This window comes from Camellia sinensis, chromosome 2, assembly GCF_055761805.1.
Source record: "Camellia sinensis isolate YWXY chromosome 2, ASM5576180v1, whole genome shotgun sequence".
In the NCBI taxonomy this organism is placed as follows: Eukaryota; Viridiplantae; Streptophyta; class Magnoliopsida; order Ericales; family Theaceae; genus Camellia; species Camellia sinensis.
In genome coordinates this window covers 69,883,660-69,911,360 of record NC_138962.1, presented here as the reverse complement: position 1 = coordinate 69,911,360, position 27,701 = coordinate 69,883,660, and the positions used below count along the sequence as shown (strand labels likewise).

At 37.1% G+C, this 27,701-nt stretch overlaps 1 protein-coding gene across 2 annotated transcripts; it reads left to right on the top strand.

The window, feature by feature from the left end:
• Positions 1–178: 178 nt before the first annotated feature.
• On the top strand, positions 179–27,410 carry LOC114283696 (pleiotropic drug resistance protein 3-like). Of its 2 annotated transcripts, XM_028226578.2 has the most exons (24): positions 179–846; positions 3,482–3,605; positions 4,040–4,125; positions 5,132–5,216; positions 6,538–6,697; positions 6,801–6,877; positions 17,884–17,937; positions 18,039–18,129; positions 18,410–18,711; positions 18,979–19,260; positions 19,412–19,725; positions 20,077–20,237; positions 20,321–20,424; positions 21,392–21,545; positions 21,628–21,759; positions 21,897–21,970; positions 22,078–22,410; positions 22,507–22,797; positions 23,430–23,513; positions 23,642–23,775; positions 24,462–24,689; positions 24,956–25,127; positions 25,245–25,499; positions 26,985–27,410. In XM_028226578.2, the coding sequence occupies exons 1-24, from the start codon at positions 467–469 to the stop codon at positions 27,249–27,251; spliced, it is 4,344 nt and encodes a 1,447-aa protein (XP_028082379.2). In that variant the 5' UTR covers positions 179–466; the 3' UTR covers positions 27,252–27,410. The 2 variants fall into 2 exon arrangements, with proteins under 2 accessions (XP_028082379.2, XP_082770916.1); XM_082914790.1 differs by lacking the exons at positions 179–846; positions 3,482–3,605; positions 4,040–4,125 and adding an exon at positions 4,218–4,539.
• Positions 27,411–27,701: the final 291 nt, after the last annotated feature.

Sequence of the window (27,701 nt, the reverse complement as noted above, 5' to 3'; positions counted from 1 at the left end):
TAACCTTGTGTACTAAAAAGTTTGAACTATGATGGATTAAGCATAGGTTTAACTAGAAAGTCAACTACCTTGTCATTGTAACTTGTGTTGGTGGAATACCATTTTTTTTTCTTGGGGCCTGGGCATGAGCCAACTTATATAAGTAATTCTCTCTCTCTCTCTCTCTCTCTCAGGACTTCTTGTAATACATGGATCATATTATCTACAGTAGAATACCTTCAACTTAGTTGTTCAGAGAAGTAAGCATGATGCATTGCCTTATCTCATCAATCTTTGTAAAACATACAAACAAGCATGATGTGGCCTTACATTTATCAAAAAAAAGCATGATGTGGCCTTACCTCATCAATCTTCAGTCTAAAGCCAAGGTGAAGACTGCACATATATACACATGTATATTTATGCATCTTCCCTTCTGTATCTTGTCCTATCATTTCCTACTTGAGTCTTTCCTGGTTTATCCAGTATGGCTCAATTGGTTGGTGATGATGAGATAGAATCACTGAGAATTGAACTTGCAGAGATAGGAAGAAGTTTGAGGTCATCGTTTCAGCGCCATACCTCTAGTTTCAGAAGCATTTCAGCTTTGAGTTCTGTAAAGGATGATGTTGATGATGAATACGCCTTACAGTGGGCTGCAATTGAGAGACTGCCTACATTTGAGAGGTTGAGATCATCTTTGTTTGATGAAAATGATGGAAGCAAAGTTGATGCGCAAGGAAAACGAATAGTCGATGTTACTAAGCTTGATGCTCTAGAACGAAATATGTTTATTGACAAGCTCATCAAACATATTGAGAATGACAATCTTCGCTTGTTGCATAAACAGAGAAAAAGAATAGACAAGTAAGTTTTATTTGTTTGTTTTTTCCTTTGTGTTCCAAAATATATGGCTATACATATCTATATAGGCATGCACAGAGGTTACTCTTTTATTTCCAAACTTAAATTCATAATCACAGGAATCAAGTTGTGAAACAGAAATTAAGTTTCTAATAAAAATAGAAACATAAACTACGTTTACTAAATCTAAAATGAAAACACGGTTTAAAATTAGACGGAGGATGCCAATAGTCTCATCGTCCACTTTTATTCCATTCCCGACCATAATGGTCCGTTCTTCTTTATTTAGTTTCCAACTTGTAAGGTATCCCTGCATAGAATTTTGTTATGTGAATACTTGCACTAGTGTCAATCCACCAAGAATTTGGTGGAACCAAAAAGGATTAAGACACAAAACATTGAGTGTTACCTTTCTTGTCCAACCAACCTTTAAAACTTAGACAGTCTTTTTTTATTTTTTTTTATTAGCAAAAATAAAAACCTTTTATTGAAAATAAACCAAACAAGAATGAAGTTTACATCAAAAAAGGGTGGAAAAGTAGAAATGCATCATAGGATACTACCCAATCCCAACTAGGTCGGCACTGAGAAGATAGCTCAATCGTCTGCAAGCTTAACCACAAAAGGTTGGAGAGAGACCAACCCAAGCAAGAAAAACAACAAAAGCTAAACCCACAACAGCCAGGACCCAACAGAATTAGCATCAGTAGACTTAGCTACATCAGAAGCATAGCAACAACCCCAACAAAGGCAAGACACAGCAGCAGTGCTCACAGATGCAAAAACTCAAATGCATAGCCCACAAGAATCACAAAACGCACAACTGCACACCCATTCTAGCAAACACATCAAACCATCCACCCATACACTTGGTACATAATCTGATCTAAGCATCAGACCAACATCAACCAACTAAATTTGCAGAACTTAGCATACCAATGCATCTGCTAGCCTAGTAACCAATACAAACACATCAACAGCAGAACACTAGCAGGGCATAGCAAACACCATATCAAGCATAAAAAAATAGACCAATATATTAGACTACTAGACCTTCACAGAGCACACTCTCATAACAACAACCATGCTCAATCCACCCTCAACCATCAACACATCTTCCAGTGAGCACTGCTCCCATCTGTATAGCTTAGTTCCCATTCTTTCGACAGAAATGGTATCGAATCTTATTTTCTTCATTAACCTTGTGAGTTTCATCATTTGCATTCTTCTTCTTCTTACTTTTGTCTTTCTTGAAAATCTTTTTGGTTGGACCCAAGGTGGTAAGGTGAGCTATATCGGGCTTTTTAGGTTTAAGCCTCTCTTCTTCTTGAACACACATGGCAATTAATTCGCTTATCTTTCACTTATCTTTCTACGTATTATAATTGATCTTGAAAGGACCAAATTGCGCAAGAAGAGAAGTCATAATGAAATGAATAAGAAAACCTTCAGAAATTTCTATGTCCAGTCCCTTTAATTAAGAGGCCATGTCATTTATCTTTAAGATATGTTCACGAACACCATTCAAACCATCATATTTCATTGTCATCATTTTAATCATGAGAGTTTTAGTAAGGGATTTGGAAGTTCTAATGAATTATTTTTCAATAAATTTCATATAGCCCACTGCACTTTTCAGAAGCAGGGATTGCTCCTTGAATTGTAGGCGTAATTGAGTCTTCATAATCATTAAACTTAAGCAATTAGAGCGTTCCCATTTTTCATATAAAGCCATGTGTTCCTTAGAATTTGTATCATTAGGCTTTGTATGTGCTGGCTCTCTTAATGCATAGTCTAAATCCATAATTCCCAAAACAATTCTAGTTTGTTCTTTCCATTTCTTAAAATTAGTTCCACTCAAAGTTTCAATACCATATAAGTAATTATTAATTGCAGTAGGATTCAATGCTGCAAACACATAATATCCATTATATAACTTAATATAATCAATAAAACTATTTTTCACATGTCATGAATAAAAATAACACCACAAGTTAAATATATCCAACTAGAAAACATAATGGATTAGATATGAAATCAAATTATTCTTCCATTGGGCCGAATAACACTATATTTTAGCAATTTCATAAAAGTAAATGAGATGATTAATAAAAATAAACAACATAAAATAAAATAAAATAATCATTAACACCGTAACAAGTTTATCACTGTTAGATAGAAAAACTCAATGTCTTATATTATTTTATTAACTAAAGCATGTGAGAAATTTATTACTGTTGGGTAGAAAAACTCATTGCCATATTTATTTTACTAATCATCTCAGTTATTCAAAACATACATAGTGTTGAACTTCCATTGGACTGGTCGACAATGTATAACTCATAAGGTGTGTAACAAAACATTATTAACTTTCGTTGGACTGATTAACAATGTATCAACTCATAAGATAGCATAAGGCATTATCTTAATTACTACTTGTTCAACAATTTATAATTTTTTATTTTAATATCAATAGAATAAAAGATTAACCAAAAATAAAGATAAAATTGATGCACAAAATATCATCATAAAATGAAATTCATACTTTCACGTTTTATGCGTAGATATACTCTTACATCATTACCTTGCAAGGATGTAAGGGTGGGTTATTGGGTTAACCTTAAATTGATTCTTGTAGGGTTGGTGTAAAATTGCCGACAGTGGAAGTGAGATATAACAATTTGCGAGTGGAAGCAGAGTGTGAGGTGGTTCATGGCAAGCCCCTTCCAACTCTATGGAATTCTTTCAAAAGCATTCTTTTTGTAAGTATCTAATTTTCTTGAAGTAACATTATAGCTTATTGTTGGTATGCATTTGGGTAGCTTATATTTTAGCCAAAAAATAAAAAATTACTAAAATAGCCTACTTCCAAACAAGGTCCTTAATCTGGATATGTTTCTGAATCTGCATTCACAATTTTATGTTTCCATTTAAGAGAAGAAGGACTAGCCCTTAAGCTGAATATTTGGTGGTTCTTGTGTTTGTATTGTGTAAGTCAAACATTTATCAGTGTGTAACTCAGTAAAAATAAAAAATGATCCATGTATTGTTTGACTTGCTGTTTAGTTGCAAAAACAAATGGTCAGGGAATCCATGTTTTGGGTTTATCATTTCCAAAAGCAGCCTTTAATAAATTAGAACCGCTGTTATCCATGCAAGTGCCTAAATTGATTAATTGGTGAAATTTGCTAAACAGGATTTGGTCAAGCTTCCTGGTATGAAGTCACAAGAGGCCAGGATTACCATCGTTGATGACATCATTGGAATCATTAAGCCTGGAAGGTGTGTTTGACGCTTAGGGGATCTAATTTTTTTTTTTTTTTTGGGTCTCTCCTTATAGCCATATGTACCTTCCTTTTTTTCCCCTATTTTTTGTTAGTATCCGGCCTCGTTTGGGAAAATGCTATTTTAATAAATTTTTGACCTTTTACGAAAGATGTGCAGAACAGTAGAAAGAGTGGTATAGTTGCTTGAGGCAAATTGTTCTAATCCAGTGCAAGGGTTGACTATTGATATTCATTGCATATGGTCACACCCTCACAGACAGCTTTCCTTATCTTGTTATCAGTATTCAAATTGTTGATAACGCAGACAGCTTACCATAAAACATGACTTGCCTTACGACAAGTATTATTCTCCCTTTGAAATCAATATGTATATATGTTGATAACAGACTCGAAATTTAGAGCTTGCGTGGTAATTGAATCAATTTGACTCTTTCAATTTGTTGAGTTAAACAACTCAAACTATATATGTGTTTTCAGTGTTGCTATAGTGGTTTGTATTTTCACTTTGGAAGCTCCACTGCACTGGTCCGTCCTTTCATTTGTAACTGAAATTGAATACTGATGAATGATTGCAGTTAGTATTTGGAATTTGAGCTGTTTTATATTTGGTTTAATATAATAAAATTTGACAAGTATGACAAGTTTTAAGGTTGAATTACCACCGTTAACATCGAAAATGAGTTTAACTTGGGTAAACAATTTTATTGTGGATTATTAGGTCAAGTCTTAATCATTGAACCAATGGTCACCCCTCTCAAACACGCATTAATGTGTACTAATTGGGCGTTGTTTTTATTCATCTCAGTGTTTTACATGCTTAGTGAACTTCTGTTATCCATGTCTTTGAGTATCTGTTTCCTATCTTATGCTGTTTGTGGAAAGATATCTTTCTAAAGTTTCAAAATCATGAAAAGAAATCCCATTTCATCAAAAAAAAAAAAACTTCTTGGAAAATTTGCATATTTTAATATTCTATTCAAGTAGGCTTATTTTTGCTGCAGGGTGACTTTGCTGCTTGGTCCTCCAGGATGCGGAAAGACTACTTTATTGAAAGCACTCTCTGGAAATCTAAACAAATCTCTCAAGGTCTCTAGCTTTTAAAAATGATTAATATTCTTAATAACAGAAATGTTGGTAGATACTTGATCAACATTAAAATGAACAAAAATGATCTTAAGTATAATTAAAACCTGCTTGGACTTTACAAACTAAACTGTTTTGGGTTCTAATTGGTATCGTCCTCTAAGGAAAGGGTTGGTTTCAGCTGATTCTTATGTTTCTCATATGGAAAATGATATACAAGTTCATTTGTTAGACCTAATAATGTGTAAGTGAGATAGTTGGTTGATGATTAGAGAAGATAGGAGGAAGAGAGTTGCCTTACATATTTTAATTGGTTGCCACATCATTGGGTTTGAAAAATGGGTCTAATTTTTGGGCTAGAATAGCAATGCCCTTTTCATATACTCCCAAGCACTGTCGTTTAATCTTGAAAGTTGGCTCAAAACATAGATATATGGAAGCAAATAGAAACTACTGTATAGCCTTATTCAACTTTGTTACAAGTTAATAATGGCGTTGTTTGGGAAGTAAGGATTGAGGCTAATATAGCCTCATTTGCAAAATAAGCCAAAAAGCCCCACTATTCAACCTTTTTCATTAAAATATATATATATATATATATATATAGGTGCAGCTGCCGGCAGTGTAGGCACAGCCTACACTGTCAGCTAGACAACTTGTTACATCAATGGATAAATTACAATTTTACCCCTTTACATCAATTTAAAAAAATATATTTTTAGTGACAAATTTGTCATTTTAACTTCAAACATCATTTCAACACATTTTTCAATACAACAACTCAAATAAAATCCATCTCATCTTCCCAAACACAAAAACTAAAATAGCCTACTAAAATAGTCAAAAAGCCAAATAGCCTACTAAAATAGCCACTTCCCAAACGAGGCCAATATTCTCTTCCAAGAAAATTATATTCTGCTGGTCTTTTGCCTAGCAGATATATGCTTCTAAGCTCCACCCAGTTTATTGAAGTGAGCCAGCTATCATTTAGTCTTGGTTACAACACTAGGAGAACTGTTAACTTGGAGTTGATGAACAATGCAAAAAATTGGGCTCCTGAATTTCTAGTGCAAAAAGTGGACAATGAATTGCATTCCAAATATACTCGATTACCACAAAAACCCACAATTTACTCTCTGCTACCCATAAGAAACAGGATATAACTACTGTTCTATTGATTACTTAGTTCATTGCATCTGGTGTGTTTAGTTTAACATTAGACACAATCATTGAACTCTTTTTTGGTTGCCTTGAAGAGCTATTTTCATACATATTTCCTACATTTTGACATAGTTTCCGTATGTTCATCCTTTTTCTGCAACAGGTTGCAGGAGAAGTTTCTTATAATGGGTACAAATTGGAAGAGTTTATTCCCCAGAAAACTTCTGCGTATATAAGTCAAAATGACATACACATCCCTGAAATGACTGTGAGGGAAACACTTGATTTTTCAGCTCGCTGTCAGGGCGTAGGAAGCCGAGCAGGTATGGGTGCTTCGAACAAGCAACAAGGATCATATTATTTGTAGATTCCTTATCAACTAATGGTACTAATGGTAATTGAAGTAAATTGTTTCTTGCTTGCCAGATATTATGATTGAGGTCAGCGAAAGGGAGAAACAAGCAGGAATTGTTCCAGACCCAGACATAGATACTTACATGAAGGTAATTTTGGTTTCTCTGGTCTTCTTTTTTCCCCATGTTTCAGGGTTTTCCACTATGTTTCTTGTGTGGGATATCATCACCCCATGTGAGGGGTGATCCTCCATGTGTTGCAAGGTTGGCCATGTTAGGAAGCCAACACACATGAGCTGGCCATGTGAAGCCAACACACAAGATAGCTGGCCACATGCAAGGCCAGCCTCTCCATCTCCATTCTGATTGAGTATAAATGGAGGCTAAGGGGAGGGTTTGTTAGAGAGCAAAGCAAGCCACAAAGAGTGAGATATGTGAGGCGGAGAGACCGTCTCCCTCGGTGTGAGCGAGGGAGACGGGTGAGTGTGTGAGTGAGGAGAGTGTGAGCTCCTCCTCTATTGTAATCTTTCTGTAAATATCTCCATTGTTATAGTGATAACCGGCTACTCTCCCGTGGACGTAGGCATTGACGCCGAACCACGTTAAATATTGTTTCTCCTTGAGTGTGGGTGTGTTTTTCTGCATGGAATAATTTCTTTAAGGTCTTGGGCGGGATCCCAGATCCCAACAAGTGGTATCAGAGCCTCGTTGGTGGCGTTTCGGAACAAAAACAGCGTGTTGTTTGAAACTGCCCAGAAATCAAGTTGCTCGAAATCAGGTTTTGAGCACACCAGGAGCAAGGGCTCGAGAAGAGGAGTCCAAAAATATAAAGCAGACACCCAACGGATGCCGGACGCGCCCTCACGCGCCCCTAGAAGTTGGCGCGTGAATCCCAGTCTCACCACGCACCACCACGCGCCGTTCAGGCAACCGGCGCGTGGTCCCAGTCTCACCCACGAGCCCCACGCGCGGCGCAAGGAAGACGACGACTGAGGGAACAGCGCGTGCCATACACGCGCCATCAACACGCGCGCCACGTCATCTCGCCACGTCATCACCACGTGGCACAGTTGTCAGCCATGGGGCTGCCACGTGGTCGCCACGTCATCGTCCAATCATCGCCACGTGGCAGACACGTCATCGCCGCGTGGCAGACACGTCCTCGCCACGTCATCACTCTGAAGAAAGATCCAGTGCTACGCGGCAATGGTGCAGCCGCAGGAGGAAGGATCCAGTGCTTTGCGGCGAAGGTACAGCCGTAGATCTGAGGCGTACAAAATGTTTTGGCTAGATCGAAGCCATTTGGAGTCCGTTTTTGGTGATCCAATAGTGGTTTCTGACTATTTGGAGTATTCCGGACACATCTGTACGGTCAGATTTTGGAGACGGTGTTTCTGTAAAAAGAAGGTAGATTAAAGTGGCGGACGGCGTTAGGAGCAGTGGACGGAATATTTCGTTGGTACACGGAATATTCCTTGAACTTCTGAAAATTGAAATTTGGCCCAGAAGTTTCAGAAAAGTGTGGTGTGGCCCAGCTTTCGGGGATAGTTTTCAGTGAGGTCCCCGGAAATGCAATGAAGGTTGGTTCTAGCTAAACGGACTGCTCCGGACGCAACCGCGAGGTCAGAATAGTGAAATTCTGAATGGTTTGGAAAGATTGTCAAAACATGGGTGTTTGCCATCTTCAATACTCGAAGGAAGGTTGCCGGATATTATGGAATGTTGCGGATTCACTGAAGAGGTTAGAATGGGCAGATTCTGACCAGATTGGACAACCAGATACAGATTGAGATAGATTATTGAAGACCAGAAGAGATCAGGCTTGATTAAATGGCAGATCGAGGGAGATCAAGATTGGTCAGGGGAGATCAAAGGATTGCAGAAATGATTATCTCCGGAGTTCGTTGGAGGATCTGGTTCAATCAAAAGAGAAGACCATTCATCGACGGATAGATGATTTGGCAACCAGTACAGGCTCAGGGAAATACTGTGGCTGTTGGAGCTACTGTATACGAGAAGGTACTAATGGTATGTGGACATGTAGAACAATAGTTACAGAGGAGCATACTAAGTGCAGAAGTACAATTGCAGACGTGCAACAGTGCAAGGGTACGCTAGAATGTCGTACAGAGGCGCGAGAAGAGTGTGCAGCAACGGGTTGTTGACAGTTCACAGAAACTTCCAGATAGAGAAATTGAGACAGGTAAAACGCAGGAGTGCGTGCTAAGGAGTGGCAAGTCTTATTTCTCAATGGTGGTTTCTTTAGTTCCATGGCAACAGATGATAGAGTTGATGCAGATCTCTCAAGCAAACTTGACGCAGGGAGACTAGAAGCCATGGGTGCGAGCACTATGCACGGAGTTGCATAGTGGTAACTTGTACAGACCGGTGGAAGTTGTCTTGGCAGAAGGGCTAACTGTCAAACATCAGTACGGACGTACAAGTGAGACAGAACCGAACATCAGGGATTGCAGCACAGACAACGGGCGTATGAGATCGCTGGGAAGTTGTTCTGAAGTGCAGAAAGCAAAGGTTGGTTGTTCAGAAATAAGCTCCGAGCAAGGAAAATTGAGGATGTTGATGTGTCAAACTTTGAAGTTTTCTAGTTGCTCCCGTGTTCATCATGCAAGGAGTTGCACGGTAATGCATGACAGTCAAGGGCATCCCAACAGGGGGTGCAGGACATCCAATCAGGGGGTGTCGGATATCTTGGTTGCGCAAGTTCAAGCATAGCAGGTATAGACATCCGAGACAAAAGTGTGGAAGAGATCTGTGGGAGATAGGAGCAGAGGCTCTCTCCAAATCAGAGAGTGGTGTGAGTTGAGTTGAGGATGTAGGATTCCCTCCTCCGCTTATATCTCTGGTGTATTATCTCTAGCTTCAGGGGGTGCAAGCATCTCAGGGAGGAGATGCAGACTATGCTGAAGACATCCGAGACAGGAAGCGTGGAAGAGATCTGTAGGAGATAGGAGCAGCGGTTCTCTCCAAATCATAGAGTGGTATGAGTTGAGTTGAGGATGTAGGATTCCCTCTTCCTCTTGTGTCTCTGGTGTATTATCTCTAGCTTTCAAGGGATGCAGCATCTTAGTGAGGAGATGCAAACTATATTGAATTTGGGCGTGACAAGATTAGCAGCAATGTGTGTTGTGGATCACCTCACATGGGTTGAGGGGGTGATTTGTGGGATATCATCACCCCATGTGAGGGGTGATCCTCCATGTGTTGCAAGGTTGGCCATGTTAGGAAGCCAACACACATGAGCTGGCCATGTGAAGCCAACACACAAGATAGCTGGCCACATGTAAGGCCAGCCTCTCCATCTCCATTCTGATTGAGTATAAATGGAGGCTAAGGGGAGGGTTTGTTAGAGAGCAAAGCAAGCCACAAAGAGTGAGATATGTGAGGCGGAGAGACCGTCTCCCTCGGTGTGAGCGAGGGAGACGGGTGAGTGTGTGAGTGAGGAGAGTGTGAGCTCCTCCTCTATTGTAATCTTTCTGTAAATATCTCCATTGTTATAGTGATAACCGGCTACTCTCCCGTGGACGTAGGCATTGACGCCGAACCACGTTAAATATTGTGTCTCCTTGAGTGTGGGTGTGTTTTTCTGCATGGAATAATTTCTTTAAGGTCTTGGGCGGGATCCCAGATCCCAACATCTTGAGGGATGGAATCTCCGGAATCTGGAATGTTACCCCATGAGAAACCAGAGTCCGTGCATCTATACAGGCTTTTGTCAGTTTTGTAGGAATACACGGGTATTATTTTTTCTGTGTGCATATGGAATGGTGATGGTCTGAGTGTGTGTGTGTGTGTCTCTCTCTCTCTCTCATTTATCTTTATTTTTCATTTTTAATTATTAGAGGCTTGAAACAACTTTCTCTCAGGTTTCCTAATTACATTTTCCAACTTTAGTGATAAAGAGAAAAAAATGGTTCATAGAAACTTGCAAGCTTAATCTTTTGCATAAGAATTGTGTATTGATAATAATTCTATCAAAACAAACAGAAGTGCAACAATGGAGTCAGCATAAATTTATAATATTAGGAGCTTATTGTGAATTAGTAAGAAAATCAGATTACGAGCGCAATAGTAGTGGTGTGAATGACAGTGCTATGAGATATCTGCCTTATACTGTGCTCAATTACATGGTCTAGTTGATGGCAACTCATTTAATTGATGTAGGTAAAAAAATTTGTTACGTACTTCAAAAACAAAATTCTAATCTCTAATTTGAAGGAATCTTTCCACAAAACACAGACGCTTGGCCCAAATTCTTGTTGGGGAATTTTCAAAATGGATTTCAAAATTTATTGTTTAGTTTTTAGGTGTTTTCAAAACCTTTCTTGTTTTTTTTGGAAAGCTTGCAATAAGCTTGGGGATTTTGTCCTACATCGGAAAGAGAGGAAAACATGGAGTACTTAATAAAGTGTTACATGGAATATTTCTTTAAATGTGGAATTGTGGGATGGATTCTAGTGTACATGCACTCACATTGCAAGCACCATCAGCACATGTGCGCGTGGCGTGGGCAGTGGGCTGCGTGGCGTTTGATGGCGCACTTTGCACAGACACATTGGCATAAGGCGCCGTAAGGGCGCTTTCCTATTTGCATTGGACATGTTGGAGCAATAACGTAGATCCAACTTGGCATGGGTGACGTTGAATACAGTCAGCTTTATGTGGCAGTGATGTGGCGTCCGTTGGTGGTTTGATCATAGCCGTTGATTGGCGATGCGTGCGATCGTGTGGATGAGATGGCACCCAATCGTGATTAGGTATGATCAGTCAACGCATCTATTCGGTGTGAGAATGATCTACATCATAGATCGTTGATCCAATGGTCAGATCTGATCGGATGCGATCCAGAGACATGGCCATTCGATTAGATACATCTAGGCCTATAAATAGGCTACGAAATCAGCCATTTCAATCCATCCAAAAACTCAGAAATCATTCCCGTAATTCTCTCTTTCTCCCTCTTGATTTAGAGTTTTCGATCAATAATTTTTTAAGCAAGTTTTTGCTTTTCTTATTGGTAATCAAATTTTGCAAACTTGATTACCAGTGTCTTGGTTTTCTTGATTATATCAAGAGTATTCTGATCTACTGTCGTCAGTGCAGACGACGGTAGACTTGATCCTTAGATCATGCTTCATTGTATCCTGGAAGTGAATTTGTTGTAATCCCCTGTGCACCTTTTTGGTGGGTGCAGATATTGTCTTTAGGAGAGTGACTAAGTAACGCAACTTGAAGCACCAATTTCTATTTTATATAGACAAGATCATTGCCAAGTTTTGAAGACCCGAAGACCACCAACTGAAGAATTCAAGACGAAAGACGAAATGTTCCAACAATCTAAAGACAATATTTGGATATGACGATGTCTATTTAGAAAATAACTTAAGATTTCATAAAGCTTGACCGATTTAATGGAGGAAATTTTCGATGCTGGCAAAAGAAGATGAGACTATGGAGCAAGAAGACGAGACTATGGAGCAAACCCGTACCAAAACCAAATGGGAGAATGACAACTACATTTGCTGATGACACATTTTGAATGCGTTGTCAAACTCTTTGTTCAATGTGTATCAACATCTGGAAACGGCAAAGTAATTCTGGGACATATTACAGTCAAAGTACCTCACCTAGGATGCCACTAGGAAGAGATTTCTTATTAGTAATTTTATGCGTTTTACTATGATTGATACAAAGCCCATTATGGAACAATTCCATGAGATCCAACATATTCTGAGTCAGTTTCGACAAAAGAATATGAACATGGATGAATCTATTGTAGTTTCGTCTATAATAGAGAAACTGCCATCTTCTTGGAAGGATTTTAAGAAAACTCTGAAACACAAAAAGGAAGATCTAACTTTAGAGGAATTGGCTCAACACCTTCAAGTTGAGGAAGAGTCAAGACTTCTTGAAAGTAAAGATAACCTATTGGCCCAGACTTCCAAGATTCACATGGTGGATGATGGTAAGAGGTTCAACAAAAAAAAGCGTAAGCGCGACTCCTATCCTAAGAAAGATGCTAAGAAGCCGAAAAGCGCTTGCTGGCACTGTGGCAAGCCAAGGCACTTTAAAAATAAATGTCGGTTATACAAGAAGAAACTAGAAGCATTAAATGCCAAGAACAAGTTCGTAGCTGTTGTATCTAAGGTGAACATACTCGAAGATGCTGGTGACTGGTGGATTAACTTAGGAGCAACAAGGCATGTCTACATCAACAAGAGTCGTTTCACTACTTATGAACGAGTGATGGAACAGTTTTCTACATGGGCAACTCTTCAACTACTGCTATCAAAACCAAAGGGACGGTGGATCTAAAGTTTACATCTAGAAAAGTCTTAAGTCTTAATGATGTTTATCATGTACCTGATGTCAGGAAAAACCTTATATCTGGAAACATGCTTAATAAGCATGGTTTCAAGTTAATATTTGAGTCGGAAAAATTTGTCCTTTCTAAGGGTTAGATTTTTATTGGGAAGGTCTACATATGTCAAGGAATGTTCAAACTTAATGTTATCAATAATACATCTATTTCTGCCTATATTGTTGATTCTCTTTCTTTATGCCATGCTCGTTTAGGTCATGTTAATACTAGGAAGATGCATGATATGGTTAATTTGATTTAATTCCTAAGTATGACATTGATGCGTTTGAAAAATGCAAATTTTGTGTGCAATCTAAAATTACTCGCATTCCATTTCCTAAAGTAGATAAAATCACATCTCTGCTTGAACTTGTGCATAGTGATGTATGTGACATGCATAGTACCCCCACTAGAGGTGGTAAGAAATATTTTGTAACATTCATTGATGATTTTTCTAAGTACTGTCATATCTGTCTTTTGCATTCAAAATATGAGGTGCTTGATAAATTCAAGATTTTTAAGACAGAAGTACAAAATCAATGTAATGTCAAAATAAAGAGACTTAGGTTTGATAGAGGTGGTGAATACCATTTTTCAGAATATTGTGAAAATGTTGGTATTATTCATGAGAAGTTTGTACCCTACATACCACAACAAAATGGAGTAGCTGAAAGAAAGAATAGGACATTAACAGAAATAGTTAATGTCATGCTTTCTTACTCCAGCTTAAGTTCTAGTTTTTGGGGTGAAGTCTTGTTCATTGTCTGTCACATACTCAATAGAATTCCTCTCAAGGGAAGAAATGTTACTCCTTATGAACTTTGGAAAAACAAAAACCTAATCTAAGTTACTTGAAAACGTAGGCCTGTAGAGCAATAGTCAAATTGCCTGAACTTAAAAAGAAGAAATTAGGTGAAAAAGAAATTGAATGCATATTCCTTGGTTATGCTATACATAGCAAAGCATATAGATTTCTGGTAGTAGAGCCCAATGGTTCAGTGGAAACAAATACCATCATTGAATCACGTGATGCGGTATTTTATGAGAATCGTTTCACAATCATTCCAAGGTTGATTCTAATCAAGGAAATGAATCAACTCCTTTGATGTCTATAGATTGAGCCTAATGAACCTAATGAGCCTGTTGAGCTAAGGAGGAGTAAGAGGGCTAGGACCGAGAAGTCATTTGGCCCTGATTTCATTGTTTACCTTGTAGAAGGAACTAGGAAAACTTATTTTAAGCAAACAATGATTTCTTTGAATATGGATTCAAATCCATTAACCTTTAAGGAGGTTATGAAGTCTCAAGATGTTGCTTTCTAGAAAGAAGCAATAAACGATAAGATGGATTCTATCATGGGTAACAATACCTGAATATTTGCTAATTTGCCACCTGGATCCAAACCAATTGGTTATAGATGAATTTTCAAAAGGAAAATAAAAGTTGATGGCACAATTGACAAGTTCAACATAAGATTAGTTGCTAAGGGTTTACTCAAAATGAGGGTATTGATTATTTTGATATATATGCTTCGGTGTCCAGAATTGCCAACATTCGAGTGTTGATTGCCTTAGCCTCAATCTACAAGCTTGAAATCCATCAAATAGATGTTAAGACCATTTTCCTAAATGGAGAGTTAGATGAGGAAATCTACATGCAACAATCGAAAGGATTTGTTGTACAGGGTCAAGAACACAAAGTGTGTAAACTCATGAAGTCACTATATGGATTGAAACAAGCTTCAAAACAGTGGCATGAGAAATTTGATAAAGTAATATTGTCAAATGGTTTTAGGATACATGAATCTGATAAGTGTGTGTACAATAAGTTTACTGGCAATAGAGGTGTAATCATATGCCTATATGTAGATGACATGCTTATTTTTTGTACTGACAATGATGTCATTGAAAGAACTAAAAATTTCTTGTCGTCTAGCTTTAGTATGAAAGACATGGGATTAGCTGATATAATTATGGATATAAAGATCAAACGAAAGGACAATAATTTGATTCTTACTCAGTTGCACTATATTGAGAAAATTTTTAAGAAATTTAATCAATATAATTGTACACACATGTCTACACCTTTTGATTCAAATTTAAAATTGTATCCTAATACTGGAAAAGCTGTTGATCAGCTAGAATATTCAAGAGTGATAGGTAGCCTGATGTATGCCATGACTTGCACTAGACCTGATATTGCATTTGCAATGGGAAAACTTAGTAGATACACTAGTAATCCCAGTAGTGTGCATTGGCATGCTGTTAATCGAATTCTTAGGTACTTGAGGAAAAAGATAGACTATGGAATAGTCTATAATGGCTATCCAGCAGTGCTGAAAGGATTCACTAATACTAGTTGGATAACTATCCGTGAAGATCATTTGTCCACGAGTGGTTGGATTTTTATTCTTGCAGGAGGAGCTATCTCTTGGAGTTCTAAGAAGCAAACATGCATAACAGACTCAACCATGGCGTTAGAGTTTGTAGCATTGGCTTCTTGTAGCAAAGAGGCAGAGTGGCTAAGGAATCTCTTGATAGAGATTAAGATATGGCCAAAACCTATGCCACAAATATCTTTATATTGTGATAGTGAAACAACTCTATCACGGGCCAATAGCCATGTCTATAATGGAAAGTCCAGGCATATAGGACTAAGACATAGCTGTGTTAGGCAGTTAATCACTAGAGGTGTGATTACCATTAGTTATGTAAAGTCAAGTGAAAACTTGGTTGAACCCTTGACAAAGGGACTTGCAAGGGATTTGGTGTGGAAAACATCAAAGGAGATGGGTCTTAAGCCCACTTAACATTATCACTCCTGGTGGAAACTCGACTCAACGCTTGAAAAAGCATCAAGTCTTGAGTTCAATGAGCCTAAATACACCATATGTCGTGATTGCAAGCACTTAGTTTTATTTCATTTTCATCCCAAGGTTGAACTGCTTGGTACCTGTAATGTGGAAAGAAGATGATGAGTTAGCAAACTCTTAATAAGCTTACAATTGGGTTGTTAGGGATTGTAAATTACAGAAGTACTCTCAGTAAGCTTACTTATGTGAGTGTAGGAGGTGGTGCCACTTCTTATGAGTCCAAGGGTTTGACTCTAGAGAGCTCATGAAACAGGATATAAACACAAGGCCAATCCATGTGTCGGTTTGTTTGAATACTTGAGGTATTTGTACTGTGTGTAAGACATGTTCAGTTAGTCGTATAAGATCACTAGTTCAAAGACAAGTCTACTATGCCATTTTGACTAACTTTGAGGTGTCTTTACTAAGTGAATGATTCAAATCGTAAGATATCTTCACCTATGCATAAGGCTACCAAGTGAACCAAGAGTCATCATCTGATATTTTGAAAATGGTGGGGGAATGTTGGGAAATTTTCAAAATGGGTTTTCAAAATTTATTGTTTAGTTTTTGGGTGTTTTCAAAACCTTCCTTGTTTTTCTTTGGAAAGATTGAAATAAGCTTGGGGACTTTGTCCCGCATCGAAAAGAGAGGAAAATATGGACCACTTAATAAAGTGCTACATGGAATTTTCCTTTGAATATGGAATTGTGGGATGCATGCTAGTTTACATGCACTCACTCCGCACACGCGCGCAAGGCGCCATGAGGGAATTTTTCTATTTGTATCGGACAGGTTGGAGTGATGATGTGGATCCAACATGGCATAAGTGACATGGAATACAGTCAGATTCACGTGGCAGTGATGTGGCGTCCGTTGGTAGTGAGTCAACTACCTGATTGAACGGTTGCATATTCGATCTGGAGCGGTTTGATCATAGCCATTGATTGGAGATGCGCACGATCGTGCAGATGAGATGACACACGATCGTGATCAGGTATGATCAGTCAATGCATCTATTCGGTGTGAGAATGATCTGCACCATAGATCGTCGATCCAACGATCAGATCTGATCGGATGCGATCCAGGGACATTCAATCCATCCAAAAACTCAGAAATCATTCCTGCAATTCTCTCTCTCTTCCTCTTGATTTAGAGTTTTCAATCAAAAGTTTCTTAAGCAAGTTTCTGCTTTTCTTATTGGTAATCAAATTCTGCAAACTTGATTACCAGTGTCTTGGTTTTCTTGATTATATTAAAAGTATTATGATCTACTGTCGTCAGTGCAGATGCCGGTAGACTTGATCTTTAGATCCAGCTTCATTATATTTTGGAGGCGAATTTGTTGTAACCCCCTGTACACCTTTTTGGTGGGTGCAAATATTGTCTTTAGGAAAGCGACTAAGTAACGCGACTTGGAGCCCCAAATTTCTGTTTTACATAGAAAAGATCATCGCCAAGTTTTGAAGACCCGAAGACCACCAACTGGAGAATTCAAGACGAAAGACGAATTGTTCCAACAATTCTTAGTTGTATTTTATGTATGTGATAAGACCTAGTGTGATACTTGCTATATCTGACATAGGAGCCATTCCCTAATTTGGATGGCATGCATATTGGATGTGGTTATCCTTAATCTACTAAACAATTATACGTTGGCACACCTACTCTCAGTTTTCAATTTAACAACATAGCCCATTTAGGTGACTGTTTGCTAAGTATTGCATTGGTAGTGATGCTGGCATAATAATTGGTTTGATAGGCTAAGGACACCTCAAAATCGTTTTATTTAAAAATAAAATTCATCTTAAAATGCAAGCCGACATCAATTGACAAAATGCTATGGTCATTTATTATATTTCTGATAATCTTAGTAAGTTGATGAGCTTATCTACTGTAATTTTTAACTATATCTTCTTTTAACAGGCAATTTCTGTTGAAGGACAAAAGACAACCCTCCAGACTGACTACATCATAAAAGTAACACTTTTAACAGAGCTTTCATTGATCTTCATCTTTATACTTCATACAAATGTTTTTACCTGTTGATGATTTGGCCATCGCTTCCATTTGTTAATCAGATTCTGGGACTTGATATCTGTGCTGACACACTGGCTGGAGATGCCATGAGAAGAGGTATCTCAGGTGGTCAAAAGAAGAGATTGACCACAGGTAGTCTTTCTGATTTTCTTTTCTAGTCTGGCGTATATGTAGTTTGAATGCTTGAGTTTGACAGCTTCAGCAGAAAATTCAACCCACAACTAGGATAACAAAAAAACAAAAGTAAAATTCAACTCATGACTACATCATATTTGGCATTGGTGTTAGTCTTTGGACAAAATACAATACCATTATCAAGAAAAGAGCAACATTCAACCCATGTCCTTGAATGTTGTTACTATGTGCATGCTTTTTTTTTTCTCAAACAATAATTTGTATTGGTATTTCACAGGCGAGATGATTGTAGGTCCCACAAAAGCTCTGTTTATGGATGAAATATCAAATGGCTTAGACAGTTCCACCACATATCAGATTGTTGCTTGTCTTCAACAGCTAGCACATATTGCAGATGCTACTATACTTGTGGCACTTCTTCAGCCTGCACCAGAAACCTTTGATCTCTTTGATGACATTATCTTGATGACGGAAGGGAAGATTGTGTATCATGGACCCCGTAGTCATATTCTAGAATTTTTTGAGGATTGTGGGTTTAGGTGTCCTGAAAGGAAAGGGGTAGCCGACTTCCTCCAAGAGGTAAGTTTATAGTGGTTTATATTGAATTCTTACTTGCACTCTTATTTTCTTCAAGGGGTACTTTAAACTTTTATCTGCCATATTGATAATATAAATAATAAAGTTGTCCCTCTCTGACAATTGCAGTTTTAATGAGTTGGTGACTAAGTAGATCCTGTATTCAAACTTCACTACCGATTTAATAATTATAATACTTGCACGTTTGGCCACACATGAAGCTTACTTTCATATGAGTTAGTGGTTAACAATTTAACTACTACATTGCAGGTTATGTCAAAAAAAGATCAAGCTCAGTACTGGCACCAAGCTGAACGACCTTGCAATTACATTTCTGCTGATATGTTCTCCAAGAAATTCAAGGAATCTAACTTTGGGAAAAAGCTAGACGACGAATTATCAAAGCAGTTTATGAAGTCTCAGAGCCACAAGAATGCAATTTCTTTTAGCATATATTCCCTTTCTAAATGGGCACTCTTTAGAGCTTGCATCTCAAGGGAACTTCTTCTCATGAGGAGGAATTCTTTTATTTATGTATTCAAATCAGTCCAGGTTTTGATCAGTACTTTCTTATTCTTCCATACTTTTTGTTCTTGGAATTTAATTTTTAGCCATTCATGCATTTGTGTCAATGTTGAATTGTTAATCTTTGTATCTAAGCCCCCATATAACTTACAGAAGCTTCAATTCTTGTTCACTGCAGCTTGTTATCATTGCATCTATCACAATGACTGTATTTTTTAGAACTCGACTGGCTGTTGATGCCATTCATGCAAACTATTATCTGGGTGCTTTGTTCTATGCTCTCATCATACTTTTTTTTGATGGATTCCCGGAGCTGCCCATGACTGTTGGAAGACTTGCAGTTTTCTATAAACAGCGAGATTTGTACTTCTATCCAGCTTGGGCATATGCAATCCCAGCCACCATTCTCAAGGTTCCTCTTTCAATGTTGGTAGCTCTAGTTTGGACATCTCTGACTTATTATGTCATTGGATACAGTCCTGAGGCTGGAAGGTTAGTTTCACTAGACAAGGCTTACATTTTATTCTTCCTTGTATATTTTATATATATATATATATTGTTTTCCTTCAAATATGTCTTTGATTTGAACAAGTTGTCACCATTTGTACCAATATTTGTATCAACTACTCAGCAATTTAACTCAGTTTTTCATGGATTAGTCATCCAGCAGCTGCAATCTTCACTAGTACTTTCAAATAAACACGCATACCCAACACAAACTGTTAGATCACCAGTAGTGCCAAAAACATAAGCTGATAAGAAATGGGCCCAACATTGTATATCAAGCTATCCAATATAAACATCTTAATGTTGATTAATTTCTATCATTGCCTTGTATTTTAGGTTCTTTCGCCAGTTCCTTCTATCTTTTGCGGTACACTTAGCAGCAACATCCATGTTTCGTTTCTTAGCATCGATTTTCCGCACCGTGGTTGCTTCTAACACAGCTGGGAGTATGTTGATCTTGTTTGTCTTTTTATTTAGTGGTTTCCTTATCCCAAAATGTAAGGCTTCAATAACTCTTTTCCAATATGATTTTTTTATAGTTGTTTAGGAAGATGAACTTAAACCATCTTGTTGATTGCAGCCTCTATGCCAACTTGGTTGAGGTGGGGATTTTGGCTTTCCCCGATGACATATGGTGAGATAGGCCTTGCTTTAAATGAATTTCTTGCTCCAAGATGGCAAAAGGTGAGTATCTGAAAGCCAGAGTTGTTGCTTCCTCTAACTAACACAATATTCACGTTGCTTTTTGTGGCACTGTACAGATTCTATGAGTTTCATGCTGATACAGCAGCTCACTAGCAAGGGCTAGATGAGGACCACTTCTAAAACAATAATGTTGGAAGGCCAATTATATAGGATATCATTCTTTATATCAGTTACCTTTAGCAACAAAATTTCTCAATTTATTGGGTAGACAACACGAATCCCATCCAGTTGATCATCCTCACAAGAACCACATTTCTTTACCATGAACTCCACCTATTTTCACCAATGCTCTAATGCTTGGAATTTTTACCATGAACTTATCATTTTTCCAATACCTCATTGCTCATTTTTTATTTGCCCAAGCATAACCTCTGTACTTTGTACCTTCTCTTCCAGATATCATGGGATGTTCAGAATTCTAATTAAGTTGTCCAGTACTTTTTCATCCATAAAATTGTCTTCATTTGGGCGCTGCACATCTTATTGATACGTCAATCCTTGTTGGAAATATTGCTGCTTACTGTTTATTTTAGTTGTAGTTACATGTCTCTTTCTGTCATTTTTCTTTCTTTTCCAGATAATATGATATTTTACTCTTTTATGGTAATCGTAATTTGTAGATTAGATGCTTGTGATGATCTTTTAGACTGTGTTTGGATCATGGATTTTGACAATGATTTAAAAAAGGAAAGGGAAATGGAGAAAAAATCTAACTTATATTTCATTGACATTTCACTCACCTTTTCTCTTTTCCTTTCCAAATCCCTACACAGCCTTAAAGTTTAATATATGAGTCGGTGCACAGACCTCTGGATCAATGATATTTAACAAAGGTTTTGGGACTGCTGATTATTTGACCAATAATGTTACTGTTTATTTAGTAATCAAGTAAAATAGATGGCCATAATCTGCTTATTCATTCTATGCTCTTCATTATTTTGTCTAGACATTGACAGCGAATACTACCATAGGGCAAGAAACACTTGAAAGCCGTGGATTGCACTTTCACGGATACTTATTTTGGATATCATTTGGCGCCTTACTTGGATTTATAATAATTTTCAACATTGGATTTACCTTGGCCTTAACCTTCTTAAACCGTAAGTTTGTCTTTTGATTACATGAAGTCAACATAAGAATTGCAGAGTGATACGTGCTTATTTCATTTCATAATAAATTCAGCTCCTGCTTCTCGTGCTATTATTTCAAATGAAAAGCTTTCCCAAATTCAAGGATCTGAAGATTCCTCCAGTGCTGCCAATGCAGAAGCAAAATCTACAGATTCTCCTAACAATACTACACAATCTCATGAAGGTCATGTATTTTTAGATTTTTCTTCATTCTCTTATAATTATTGAAACCATTGCTTCACATGATTCTTTTCCTTCATTTATCTTCTTATAAGTTTATTCCTGTTTCACTTAATAAGGGTGGGTAATCTTGTTTTACAGGTCTAGTGGTTTTACCTTTTGAACCCCTAACTCTGGTGTTTCAAAATGTGCAATACTATGTTGACACCCCTGCGGTAATCATATAAACAAATCTCTTATAAATCTTATGTACCTGTTAAATATTTAGAACTAATTGGATCAAATTACATTGGTTGATTGTGTCATTTTTCTTTGATTTCAGGCAATGAGAGAAAGGGGGTTCACTCAGAAAAAACTCCAACTTCTTTGTGACATTACAGGTGCATTTAGGCCTGGTGTTCTTACAGCATTGATGGGTGTCAGTGGAGCTGGGAAAACAACTCTTATGGATGTTCTTGCTGGAAGAAAAACTAGTGGCACTATTGAAGGAGATATTAGAATTGGAGGGTTTCCTAAGGTTCAGGAGACGTTTGCTAGGATTTCGGGTTACTGTGAGCAAACCGACATACATTCTCCACAAATTACAGTTGAAGAATCAGTGGTTTATTCTGCTTGGCTGCGTCTGCATCCTGAAATTGATTCAAAAACTAAATTTGTATGACCTATATATAAGGAAGTTAAATTTACTCTTTAATCTACAACAATAGTTTAAACATTATTTTACTTTTGTTGCTGCTGCACGTCTTTGCAGGAATTTGTGAAAGAAGTCCTTGAGATCATTGAGCTTGATGAAATCAAAGATTGCTTGGTTGGCATGCCCGGTGTTAGTGGTTTATCAACTGAGCAGAGAAAGCGGCTTACGATATCCGTGGAGCTTGTTGCTAACCCCTCTATTATTTTCATGGATGAACCTACAACTGGATTGGATGCAAGAGCAGCCGCAATTGTTATGCGAGCAGTGAAGAACGTGGCTGAAACAGGAAGAACAATTGTTTGCACCATTCACCAACCAAGCATTGACATATTTGAAGCATTTGATGAGGTAGGGAAGCAATTAATGAACTATTTTAAGAGAGCTTGGAACATAAAGACAATTTGGATACTGAAATGGAATTAATTATGTGAGTTTTAACGCTGTTTGATTGTAACTAAAGCATTTTTTAAGACTAGTGTTACCTCTTGATTTGAAGCCTTTCAAATATTTAGCATTACTATTATTATCTTTGTGAGAGTTGGTATTGTGGCCAATTCTCTTAACTGGTTGACCTATTATTGCAACTGCTTTCCTAACATGGTATCTAAGCTTTACTTCTCAGAAGTATTGGGTTAATGTCTATCCATGTGTATTTCAACCATTTTAAATGTAGAAGTTCGACTAAGTTTCTATAAGCTCAGCAACAGGTTTCCTATTGTTTGATGATGTTGAATGTGCCTTACCACCAAAATCTTTCAAATTATTTATTTCTTTCACAGATAATAGCTAGACCTTCTATGTGTTGCCCTCTATTGCATCACAGTGAAATTTGGTCACTTGAGCACAATCAATTCAAAACCTGTTTGATGTTTACAGAGAACATCCACTTTTAAAAATTGTCTTCTAATTCTAATCCAATTTCATATTTGTGATTCAATGTAAATAAATTAGGTCTAATGCCTCCTTGATACTGATTGCAGTTAATTCTATTGAAATCCGGCGGACGAATTATTTACTCTGGACCACTCAGTCAACATTCAAGCAGTGTCATTGAATATTTTGAGGTCAGTTTGCTGCAGGAATACATAAGCTCTTAGATGTTTTTTCCCTTTAATTTGTGTACATGATATGCTTCTAAAAGTAGGAATTTAAGTATTGCTTCATCTTAATTTCAAGCATTTCTTTCTAACAGGATATCTCAGGGGTGCCAAAGATAAAAAATAATTACAATCCAGCAACATGGATGTTAGATGTCACTTCTACATCGGCAGAAGCTGAACTTGGTGTTGATTTCGCCCAAGTTTATAAGAACTCTGTCTTGTATCAGTAAGTTCAACTGCTCACTACTTCTTTCTCTTTGGAGTTAGGATGGTCATTACAAACTTGCTTGGTGTAACTGCAATGCAGAGGAGTCTATCTCCTGAAAATAAGCTTCTTTCAAATTTATTAGTTATGTGGACGTTTTCCCCAATATATCTCTCAAATTGTTTAGGTTTTTGTAGTCTTAGGTGATCTTAAATGGTTTTTGGGAGCCCATGCTAGTTGTGTAGTAGAGGGCTTTTTGATTTCAAGGAATTAAGAGAGTTCAAATGACTACTTAAGTTTTAAAGTAGCAGCTTTATCGTTTTTGATGACTGGGTTGTGGTTATATGACAATCCACTTGTAGTTAATGTTTGAGATCTTACATTTCATCTTGAAGCTCAAGTTGTTCCGCTAGTTGCTTTAAGCGTAGTCGTTGGATATTGGATATTCAAATTTTAATGACTAATTATAATAGTCTTCCATTTGACGTAAAATATGGATATTGGCGTTGACGATGCATTCAAATTTTACTTCGAATTTCTGTGAGAGACTGAGAGGCAATGGGTGTGGAACCTTTAATTTGGACACTTTTTTTTCTCCCTAGACAAGATGAAATACTGGAAACCAGTTATTTATGATACAATAATGATTGTTTTATGATAACAGTCTTCACTTGTGTATGACTCATTGTCGGTCATTGTGATTGTAGGAACAATAAAGAACTTGTAAATAGGTGGAGTACCCCACCTCCTGATTCCAAAGAGTTGTATTTTGCAACCCGCTTTGCACAAAATGGTTGGGGACAGTTCAAATGCTGCCTCTGGAAGCAACACCTGTCTTATTGGAGAAGTCCTGCATACAACTTGCAGCGTTTCGTGTACATGACTTTCGCATCTTTGCTTTTCGGGGTACTGTTTTGGGATCAAGGAAAGAAATTGTAAGTAAATCAAATTGAACTAGATTGTCAATGGTTTGATAGATTAGAAGATATCAGAAACAAAATGCCTAAGGATATTTTGATCCAAAAAAAAAAATCGTAGTTAAAACTTTTTTTGTTTTCATAGACAAAAAATACCACCAAATGCAGTTCTCTGATTCCTTTGAACTCGGATGACTATATTTATTGGATCTGGGATTCCATTATTATTTTATTGGATAGACTTCTGGGCATGCCTTAACATAAATAATCCTTTTATTTGATAGAAAGAACCAGCAGAGCCTTTTCAATGTATTTGGTTCAATGTTCTCCACTACAATATTCTTGGGCATAAATAATTGCTCATCAATTTTACCATATATCTCAACGGAGCGAACTGTTTTGTTTCGGGAAAGGTTTGCCGGGATGTATGGTTCGTGGGCTTATGCACTTGCTCAGGTATAAATTTCTTAAATATTTGATTTTGTTATGAAAATTTATTATCTAGTAATTTTTTAATGAGCTTTTTGTTAATAGCACTTCCTACATACTTAAATGCAACTGCTAATTTTGTAGGTCACAATTGAGATTCCCTATCTCCTAGCAATATCGATTACATTTGTGGTTACTACATATCCAATGATTGGGTATTATTGGTCGGCTTATAAGGTTTTCTGGTACTTTTACGCCATGTTTTTTACATTACTGTACTTCAGTTATCTGGGAATGCTGCTTATTGCAATGACACCGAGCTTTCCAGTGGCTGCAATTTTACAGTCTGCCTTCTATACAATTTTCAACCTGTTTGCTGGATTTCTGATACCTCAACCGGTAAGCTAATAACCTTTACTTATTGTGGTACTATGAAGCATGGATATGGACACGAATGAGGACATGGGACGCAGTGATTTAAAAAAAAATTACGACACGAACACTATGGGAATAAAGAAAAAAAAATATATATATATATATATATATAAATTCTATTTGCTATTTATCTAACTATTACATCTATAAACAAACAAAAATGATGAAAATTAACACTAATTTAACATAAAAGCAAACTAAATTTAAATCAGTCAAAGACTAGATTTGTGTTGCATTAGGGCTTCAGGATCATTGGAAGCCAGTGTCTCAACTTCACAAGAGGTTAGATCTACGTTGCATTGGTGATGATTTGATATAGTTTTATTTTTATTTTTAAAATTTAACCCTTATATTTTCAAATATTTTAATATGACACTCAAAATTAGCTTTTAAAAATGAAAATAAGACCTCACTATGCCTTGAAGTGTATCTCATTGTGTATATAAAGGAAATGGACTCACCATGTGGCATGTCAAACGTGTGTTCCCGCCATGTCCATGTCTCATACGTGTCCGACACTGCTACAACACCTATTTTGAAGTGTCAATGCTTCATAATTGTGGTATTTGCATTGATTTTAACTAACATTTTGTTGCAATTTAGATTATTAATTACGAATAAACTATTTGTTGTGGTGATAATAGAACATGGAAAAAGCCATTATGCAATCTTGCTACCATTTGCCTAGTTTGCTAGGAGTCAACTTGTACAACCCTAAATTATAACTTTATTTGCATGATATCTCTTACTCTCTCCTCTAAAACCTGAATCTTTCTTTTCGCATAAGTCCCTAGAAAACCCATGAGTCCTATTCCTAAACTACATTTTATAACTGGAATTCTTTACTCAGGCCCATAGGTCCTATTTTTAAACTCTCAGCTCATAGTTTGGAAATTTGCTTGAAAATTTTGAGTTTTCAATCCCCAGCAACAGGTATTCTGTTGGGTCTGAGTAAATGAACCATTTTCACTTCGGATCATGAGCGAAATCATCTAGCACAATTTGTTGAGTTGAAATCTGAAAATGTATGAATTCACAAAGCAGTCTGTTGGTTTTTCTTACAGGTAAAACTTTTTTTCCATCTAGAATGAGGAAATCTTATACATTGAACATGATACATAGAGAATTAATCATAACTTAATAAAAATGAAATGTTTTTTTACTAAGTGCTTAAAATTATAATATTAATATTGATGCTAAAGATCTATTAGAACTTGTTGGTTTTTGGAGTTTGTTAAAATTCAAGGGTCCCAAGGTTTTGTACCCAATCGCCTGATTGGTTGTGTTTTTGGAACAAAAGCAATGAAAAGTTTGAAAACACTCATTGTTTTCATTTTTATGAGCAAAAACCAATTTTTGAAATTTTGAAAACAGCTTCTAAAAGAAGGGTTGTTTTTAGAAACTTTAGTGATACTAATCTAGTTGTATTTTATATTTTGCTTCTTGCAGCAAATTCCCAAGTGGTGGATTTGGTTGTATTATATAAATCCGACTGCTTGGACACTAAACGGTATGCTTACATCGCAGTATGGAGATATAGACCAGAAGATTAAGGTGTTTGGAGAAACCAAAACTGTCGCGGCCTTTTTAAGAGATTATTTTGGATACAGACATGATCAGTTACCCATTGTAGCTGTTATGCTCCTTATTTTCCCCATTGTTTTTGCTTCTCTGTTTGCATTCTGCATAGGGAAGTTGAACTTCCAGAGGAGATGAATCTTGCAAATCTATTTGTTTGTATCTTAGTGAATGGATTGTGTTAGAGTTGATGTATAGAGAAAGGGAGAGAATAAATTATGTATATATTGATGTATTGAATGTTGTATATTACAAATGGTGAGGGGCTCCTTATATAGGAGAAGTTTCCAGACAAAAGGATGCATTGCACTATCTGCACTATCTTAAAGCAACTGAAAGCAGCATTATCATTACCTAACATTATTAAGGCATTAAAACTAAAGCTAACATCATTACAAGCACAGGCACTAATATATACTAATAGTGGAATATACTAACAGCCCCCCTCAAACTCAAGGAGGAGAGGTACTAGCCAACTTGAGTTTGGAGAGAGTAACAAAACAGAAAAATAAAATAGGATAGGAGACACTGTCTGGTCGTGTTAGACCGTTGTAGGAGCCAATGTCTGGACAGTTTACGAGGTCATGC